This window comes from Rhagoletis zephyria, unplaced genomic scaffold (genome assembly GCF_001687245.7).
Source record: "Rhagoletis zephyria isolate East Lansing unplaced genomic scaffold, Rhagoletis_zephyria_1.1 Rzeph_scaffold_05697, whole genome shotgun sequence".
In the NCBI taxonomy this organism is placed as follows: Eukaryota; Metazoa; Arthropoda; class Insecta; order Diptera; family Tephritidae; genus Rhagoletis; species Rhagoletis zephyria.
The window spans coordinates 1-8,878 of record NW_016162780.1 but is presented as its reverse complement, the minus strand read 5'-3'; the positions used below and the strand labels follow the sequence as shown (position 1 = coordinate 8,878).

The following is an 8,878-nucleotide window of genomic DNA, read 5'->3' as shown; positions in this document are numbered from 1 at the left end:
GTCAGCGAATGCAAGAGGCGTCGTTCAATTGCGAAGAAACGGCGATGAGTGATGTCAAAGGAGTTTCCAAGGCTACTGGGATTGTCCTTGAATGGCAAGCTCACAACTATGCGTCCAGTGGCATCTTGATGTGTTGTGGCTACGAAGTGATCTACACAAACGTGATATTCACCTTCATCGGTTAATGTAGTATTGGCTAGCAAATTCCAAGTTGAGGTATAGATTTCGTCATCAGGCTGGTAAGCAATGTGTGATGTGATACCGAGCTGGAGCGAAAGTTCAAAGACTGATGTGCGCGACTTGATAGTTGTAGTGGTTCGTGCCTTAAGATTAGTGAGTGAGTCACCAATACTGCGTATGCCGATGTGATGCCTTTCCCGACGTAGATGAAGCCTTTGAGCGAAGTCGTCGGTTAAAAAGTTCACTTGGGAACATGAATCGAGCAGCGCTCTTCCAAGTTTGTACGCACCTGTTGAGTCTCTGACTAGGACCGCAATCCGATGCCTCCATGTGTGAATGTGTAGCTGCCAGCTGGTTATATGTTTGAAGTAAGGGCGGGTAACTCTGTAAATTTTGGTGTGCTGACTCAGTAACTCCAACTCACTCTAATGAGTCAGCACAGTGAGCTGGCACAAGTGTGCTATCGCACAATTGCTATGTACATCGAAATTATTGATGATGTTAGTAATTGAAATCGATTTAGAAAAGGTTATCCTTAGCTTCTGTTCGTAGCTGGCCGGCAAAATTTTAGAAAGCTGATTTCAACTGGTGAGTTCATTTGCAAAATAATTCCCTACTTAGTTTTGCTTGAGAGTTGTCACATAAGAATCTGTTAAATGGGCTATGCATGTAAGCGGTTACCCAACGCATAGCACTTCACATGTAGAATTCTGTTTGGTTTTGATTTTTACGTAAAAATGGTATAGCAGTGCAAGTATGCATAACTGGGCTATTCGCCTTGCTTCTTTTTAAATTTAGTGGTTGTATATTCAATTGATGGTTAGTCTAGTGATACCATCTATTATGGTACTTTTTGGAAGATCGTACAGTATGAATGTGTGAGCACAGTTCTAAACAATGCAAGCCGCACCGAGCTATGCAGTGTCAGCACATCAACTGAGTTACCATATCGGCTCTTTAGCATACTGAGCTATACATTGTCAGCACATAAACTGAGTTACTGAGTTACAAATTTTTTCAGAGGTGAGTCTGAGCGTGCGGCACAGTTCTAAGAGTCAGCACAGTAACTCAGCACAGTGCTGAGTTACCCACTACTAGTTTGAAGTCTGCTTAAAGAACGCGATGTCGACGATTGCGGTGCTTGGAAATATTGTGGTGAGGCAGTTGGCGTTTGAGATGGGAGCGCAGTCGGTGATGCGTTGTCATGATGCAGCAGCGTGCTTCGATGCAGCAGCGTTCTTCGATGGGCACTGTGCCGTTCTGTGACCGTTGTTCAGGCAATTGATGCAGAGGTCGTACTTCTTAACGGCATCAAAGCGCTGATTTGTGGTCGTTTCCTTAAATTGAGAGCAACCAAAAAGTCTATGCTTGGAGCTGGAACATAAAACACAACGAGAATTAATAATAGCAAATGAGGAGTTTTAGCCACGATTGGCGATACGATTATGCTTGCCGGAATCAGAATCATGCTGCAAGGATGGGTCGGATGAATGTAGGAACTGATAGTGACGTTCCAAAACTTGTGTGCACTATGACCAGGATAGAAGCGATTTGTAATCGAGCGATTCATTCCACTTGTTTCGAGTTTGCTTCCGATCACTATATAAATCAGCATTGCTCGTGCGATATGGGAACTCGTGCCCATTGATTGAAACAAACTGAAAATGGCCGATTCATTGTTAACTAAACTGCGCAGCTGTTGATAGTTCCAGTTATCGGCTGACTGTAGCGTAAATAGCGAAGCGATGCCCTCCAAAATCAGAGTAGTTTTGTCGAAGCGTTCTCTGAGTCTATCTAGGGCTTTCGGGTAATTCTCGCTAGTTACTTTGTTATGGTACGCATACATTGGGAGCAGCAGTGAATGCAGGCGGCATGACACAAGTGCACTATGGCTAGTCATGTCGGATGGGCTGGGTTCTTGCATTCACTACAGTTTCCTGCGCCATAGCGGAGAAACAGTCTTGCCTGTAAAACGTCTTCTTCCGGCATGGCCGGAAATTACGGACGGACACTAAAAAAAAAGTATTCAAAAATTCTAAGAAAAACAGTTAAAAAAAGCTGAAAAGCCGTTAAAATTAAATACTTAAAACAAAACGGAAAAGCAAAAGAAAAAAATCAAGAACTAAAAGAAAATGAAAAAAACTAAAACCTACGGCCGAATATAAGGTCGCCACCGATGTTGTTGTGACGCCCGGTGCTGGCCCCCCCTCATCCATGGCTACCGTTGCACCCTAATGTCGGTAGCCCCATCCGTAAATCCCTATATGCCTTCCTAAATAACGATATGAGTCAGCATTCCCATTTGGTATTTATAAATTTATTCAAAATTCATTTCTTACATATAATTTCTAAAACTAATTAATCTAAAGCTAAGTCCTAACATCTAACAGAAAGTATTCTTAACTCTAAAGTATAAGGAAAGTAAGATAAAAAGTATGTCCGGTAGGTACGTCAGGTAAGTATAGGTAAGTGTAAGGGCCAGTTTTTCAGTGCCAGTTCAAGCTTAGTTTAGGTAAATTGAGTTTAAAATGAAAAGCTGGATGACATTTGACTGGCTGATCTTAGTTTAAACCAGCCAGATCGGGCGTTAAAACTGAGTTTAAATCACGGCCGTGCACTGAAAAACTGGCCCTAAGTATCAAGGTAAGTCTAATTCTAAGGCCGGTTCCACGAAATTTTTAATTGGAGATTTAACTCTTACCTAATTTTAATTGTAATTTTTGTTTAATTTTCAACGCGACGACTAAATGCGTACTAAATATGCAAATTTAAACGCAGATATGAAAAGCGGTCTGCAGATTATAAGAAAAACGTGTATGGAACCGGCGGAGGTCCTTCAAAAGAACCAGCCACTGACGAATTCGACAAGTTGTTAAAAGATATTTTGCCAGAAAAGTAAATACAGGGGATGATTTCCAAATACGACAGCGACTTCATATCCACAGAAGAAAAATATGAAATTTTGGAGTGTTCAGGTTAATATATACCAACAAAGAAATATGTATACGTTTCTGATTTGCAGGCCGTGATTTAAGTCCGTTGCATCACGTCAGCCCAACATTTTTAAACGAAGCGAACAACTGATTCATCGTCAAACAATGCAGCAAGAAAATGGTATAAAAGCTCAAATTGGCTGATAAGTAATACAGATACTACAATGACTGATTACTTGGACTTGCAAGAGGAGGCTACTTTGTCGACAAGCAATAATATTTGCATTTCAACCCCAACATTCTGGAACAGGTTATATTAATAAAATATATATATTAGCCATTAATTTACTATTTAAATATATTGACTACCTTTATTTATAAAATGTGTGTACACTATCATAAGCCGTCATCGATTCGCCAACAGTTAGCAAGTGGCGAAACGAACGAACTCAATGAGATACAACCAAACTCGCTATCGTCTATCCGTGCTAACTAACTTTGTTGTTGCTTTCACATGCAAAATTCTTCTTTAAGCGATCCGAACTCAAACATAGCGAGCGAGAAGTGGGGAATCGATGACGGCTATTGGTTAATTAGTTTTCGCTTTCAGAATCTTCGCTGGCCTCAAACTATTCCTTTGTCACATCTTTGACAACGGATTTAGAGGGTAACAGCAGCTTTATTGTGTCTGGGGAAAACGATTTGATATTTTTTCTTTTTTTGGTCATGAACCAAAATACTGCTTAAAAACGAGTCCGAGCTCATCAACAGCCGGTTATATATGTCACGGTTACATACTACACGAGAAAACTTCCGGGAATAATTTTCTCGGTAGTGTTTGTTGTGGGCCTCTTGAGCCTCCCCGATAATTGTCCTATTGTTAATAAGGAATTAGTATCTTGTGCATTGTGGGTGTCATAGGATGCCATGCCGTCGTCGATTCGCCACTTCTCGCTCGCTATGTTTGAGTTCCGGTCGCTTAACGAAAAATTTTGCATGTGAAAGCAACAACAAAGTTAGCTAGCACGGATAGACGATAGCAAGTTTGGGTGTACCTCATTGAGTTCGTTCGTTTCGCAACTTGCTAACGGATGGCGAATCGATGACGGCTAATAATCAATTGTAGCGCATTTCCTCTTACTATGCATATGCCTAAATGTATGCAACCATTTGGCAAGCGAACACAGGGTGCTTCTAATGAAAATAAAAATTTTATGCTGAAATACACATGCTAAGCCCTTCGAAATTTTGTGCTGGGATATGCGTTACAGCTTCGCAAATTTTACCCCCACCGAAACCAAAGATGTATACACATCAAAAGGTTTTTTCTTAACAGCGGTCGTCCCTCGGCAGGCAACGGCAAACCTCCGAGTGTATTTCTGCCATGAAAAACAACTTCTCATAAAAATACAATCGCCGTTCGGAGTCGGCGTAAAACTGTAGGTCCCTCCGCTTTGTGTGACAACATCAAGGCGCACGCCACAAATCAGAGGAAAAGCTCGGCCAAACACTAACATATGTGTAAGCGCCAATCTATTATTATTATTATAAATTAGCAGACTTTTCGTGTTGTTGCTGGGTAAAGAAGTATACTTCGTAAAGTTTGTTTTTTGTCTTTTTCGCCAATATTTCTCAGTAGTCATAATTAGACAAAAACAACGCTTCTCCGATTCCCATTAGACTATAATCTATGGATATAGGCTCAGTTAAAAAAAAAACCGGATCATGTTTAAAGTACATCCATCCTTTTTATTTATGTTTTAAATAAAATTTATAAAAAAACTACAAATGAGTGATGTAACTTTTTTTAGGTACAATCTGTCTCATTTAGGTACATCCATTTTATGATATTAGGTACAATCTGAAATTTCAATTTTTCATCCCTGCTTCATGGTATGTATCTGTGTTCGTATGGAAAAGTAGCTTATGTCGAAAGGCTAGCTTTAGTATAAATCGGCATTCGAAGCATACGATTGCGAATGACTCACTGGCACAAATAAACGTGCAAGAAATAGTTCCGATACTAGCAAGTCAGTATTCTTATTAAGTCTCATCAAAAAATTTATTGTCGTTTAAAGAATAAAGGGAATGCCGCATTATACTAAAGCCAGGCTTTCGACATAAGCTACTTGTCCATACGAACACAGGTATATACATAAATATGTTTTTATAATCTCAGCCTTTCAAAAAGCTTATTTGTTTGCAGGAGTTATTGAAAAAGAGTTTGAAGCTTGGGAAAAATGTACACCAGTTAAACTAAAAACGTTTAAAAACAAAAACTGTGCCTTTATTCTGGAGAAGCAAAGCAGTCAAGTTGGACTAAATTTGCGGGAATAAAAGCGAAATGGTCTGAATCAAAAATGAAAAAGGAATTGGAGTTTGCCAAAACCGAGCATTTGTTGCATGAGCTACAAATAAAAATTCTTCTGAGAAGCATAATTTGGAAATGTGTGTACTTCAAGAGAGTATCCAAAAAAATCAAAAAATAAGTAATTGATCTTTATATACAGTCCAGGTAAAAAAATAGTACCTCAACATTTTCACCATTTTTTAACTATGTTATTTAGTTTATTTAATGTTTACAAATTTTTTATAGAAGTCTCGCTCCTTGTAGAATAAATAACATTCAAATCCGCGTTTCACTTCTTGTAAGAAATTATTACAACTCAACCAATCTCAATCAAAAATTCAAACTTTTAATATGAATTTATATAATAATTCTTGGTATCCAGTTTTATAGTCCAGTAAATTTTAATAAAAAGAGGAGCAAATTTAAAGCCGGAAAATAATCGAGGCTTTTTAGTTAATATTTTAAGAAAAATTTTGGATATACAGTTTTGTAGCCCATTTGATACAAAGTATGCTCGGCAAAGTTTTAATATGAAAGAAAATGCATGACACCGCCAACCAAAAAAATTGTCAAAAATCAACGGCATTTTTCAGCCACTTAAAATTTGCACTCGACTATACTAAAATGAAATGGGCTTAAAAACTGTTACTCAAATTTTTTTCTTAAAATACTGTCTTATTCACAGCTATTCGTCGCACGCCTTTTTTGACTTTTTTATTTGTGTAAAATTTTAAAATGTCATTTACACCGGCATCAGAACTCAAACTTGAACTTCTTGTATTAAAATTTAATGGTTTTTAAAACTGCGAACCGAAAATTATTACGAAACTTCACATTAAAAATTTTAAATTTTAATTAAACTTTGTTGTTTTATTCAACAATTTTTTTATGAGCTCGAGGCCGTATTAAATGCAAACTTATTGTGGAAAAGCAACAATAATTTGAAAAAATGGTAGAAGTGATAGCTATTTCGGAAATCACCACATTTCCTCATCAGACTTCTTTCAGTAGGATTCGAACCGACGATCACCACTGACTCAGCCAGTTGTCTATGCACTGTGCTAAGCTTGTCTTGTTAATTCTTCTTGCTTATTTTCCACTATTTCACTTTGCTAAGCCAACTACAATCAAGCGCAGCTATTCCGCTGCAATTCACTTGATCATGTGGTTGTTGGTTTTGTTGGTTTTTGTTAATGTTTGTTGTTTTCATAATTTTTTATGAAGTTTGAAATGTGGATTGGAACGGTGTGCATTTTTTAATGATTTAGACTTATATAAAAATTAATAAACGTTAAGTAAACAAAAGACAAATAGCCAAACTGGTCCTAATGTTGGTGCTATAATGTATGTCTTGCAGCGGTTCTGAGCAATTTTTTTTACGCGTTTAACGTACCTGCCAATGAAATATGCATGTGGCTCATTCCACGGTAATCGATACCGAATGAAACGAAAATAAACTAAATAATATGACTGACTGTATTATTTCTAATAAGTAAGAGTAAATAAATCTAACTTTCAAGACTGAAAGCCAAAATTCTGAAATTTATCTCAAAATCAGATATTTTTTTACTTTAGGTTGTACCATTTGCAAACCCATATGAGAGGTTAATTTTTTTCAAAATTTACAAGACTGATTTTCGTAGTCTATTACCTTGTTCGCCTTGTTTAAACCGTCAGTGGAGACACAAATTCGTCAGCATTGTAACGGCGTAATTTTCAAAATTTTGGGCAAGTACTAAATATTTTATTATATATTGAAGCAAAGCATATTTAAATGTCACGCCCGTCACAAGATACACAAAATAGTTTTTTTTTGAAGGAAAACACATCTTGGACAGCGTAAAAAAGCTGACCAAAGTAACGCTATGACACAGGGAAATATGTGCGAATTGCTTTTAAGTATTTATATGCTTTTATTTTCGAAAAAAGAACCGGTTATGTTGGTCACGCCCGTCACATGTCACACCCGTCACAATTTAAAGTTTGACAAACTTCAATAAATTCGGCCAAGGACTGCTCCCGTTACTTATCAGCTAATCTGAAATGTGTCATATATCTGTTTGTGATCAGGGATGATAAAGCTAATCATAAAGATATGTTGCTCGGGCGATGGGAAAACTTAAGCTATGCTGTCACGGATAAAAAGATATCATTACTTCGCTTGCATGGTGTACAAATACAAGTGAGATATCTTAGCAATAGACGTCATCCTGGGCCACAGCTGCGATCATCTGTTTTTTAGAGTTGCTTATTTTGGTCTAAACTGCGCTTTTTTGACCTGAGTTGCATTAAATAGTCCCTTAAAACTTGGTAGTATTTGTTGTTCAAATGGTAACATATATGCCCAAAACCTGAAAAATATTAGATGATTGCTTTTTAAAAATGCTATTTATAAAATTTCGTTTTGATTGCGACATTAGAAATATTCAGATTATAAAAGTTTTTCACATATGTTTTAAGATTTTAAAGCTTTAAAAAAGTACGGTAGAATGCAACAATGTGCTTGAATTTGTTTGCATCTTCGTCAGCTTGTTCGTTTGCGGACTAGAAAAATGGCGAACAGCCATTAAAATACTGATTCAAAATACACATCTTTCACTGGGCACACAAATGGGTGCGCGCAGCAATATTCAGCCTAATGGTAAGTTAATTTCATCGTGCGGCGATGACAAGTTAAGAATTTGCGATACATTTTCAGGCGAATGTGTGCGAACGTTCACCGGGGGAAGAGGTATGGGACGACAGCTGGCATGGCATCCAGACGGTAATCTGGTGGCTTTAGCATTAAGTTGTAACCGCGTTAAGATATTTGACATAGCTGAAGGCGAGCTAATACAGTGCATTCGTCGCCGGAGAATGATGTTGCATTTCACCCAAGTGGAAATTTCTTGGTGACTGGGGGCGATGACGATACAATAAGATTGCTTGATTTATTAGAAGGCCCATCAATTTATACACGGTAGTAGTGCACTTTAGCGGAACCATATAATATAAATTGTTTCCTGTATTCAACAGTTGCTCGTTTGGAAATCTAATTTGCATACATTTGATGCCAATAGCTCTCGCAACAAACAAGCCAGTTCTCAAAGAGTCCAAATTGATTTTAGTCATGCAACAGCTCCACATAACTCCGCCATAGACACATCAGTTGCTGGAGTACCAAAAAGCTGTGATGACAGTATTTTCATTGATCCACGACAATCGGTGGCATATGGAATGCGTGATAGAAATTGTCTGGTGCTTGATAGCCAATGTACTACAGAGTGAAAGCTGTGATAGAAATTTTTCTTAAATTTCCATCTTTTATTTGCAGTTACATTAAGAAGCTCATAGAGGACAGAGCTGTTGGTGAGGAAGGTGTCGAGTTACTGCAGTACTGCAACTGGAAAAATCCGCATTTCGCACGTGCCCCACT

At 37.8% G+C, this 8,878-nt stretch overlaps 1 protein-coding gene across 6 annotated transcripts; it reads left to right on the top strand.

Annotated features, from left to right (window-relative positions):
• The first annotated feature begins 7,978 nt into the window (after positions 1 to 7,978).
• LOC108372370 (POC1 centriolar protein homolog) lies at positions 7,979 to 8,868 on the top strand. 6 transcript variants are annotated; one of them, XR_001848854.1, is made up of 5 exons: positions 7,979 to 8,104; positions 8,162 to 8,227; positions 8,282 to 8,422; positions 8,479 to 8,716; positions 8,777 to 8,868. XR_001848854.1 is itself a non-coding variant. In XM_017628037.1 (4 exons), exons 1-4 carry the CDS (start codon positions 8,102 to 8,104, stop codon positions 8,794 to 8,796), a joined length of 327 nt encoding a protein of 108 aa, XP_017483526.1. In that variant the 5' UTR covers positions 8,000 to 8,101; the 3' UTR covers positions 8,797 to 8,868. The 6 variants fall into 6 exon arrangements, 1 of the variants encoding a protein (XP_017483526.1); XM_017628037.1 differs by lacking the exon at positions 8,282 to 8,422 and having other exon boundaries at positions 8,000 to 8,104; XR_001848851.1 differs by having other exon boundaries at positions 8,013 to 8,104; positions 8,162 to 8,422; positions 8,777 to 8,855.
• The last annotated feature ends 10 nt before the right edge of the window (positions 8,869 to 8,878 follow it).

Coding starts and splice junctions, on each gene's coding strand:
- LOC108372370 (XM_017628037.1), top strand. Junction 8,228..8,478: donor GCTGGCATGGCATCCAGACG/GTAATCTGGTGG, acceptor TGTATTCAACAG/TTGCTCGTTTGGAAATCTAA. Junction 8,717..8,776: donor TCTGGTGCTTGATAGCCAAT/GTACTACAGAGT, acceptor TTTTATTTGCAG/TTACATTAAGAAGCTCATAG.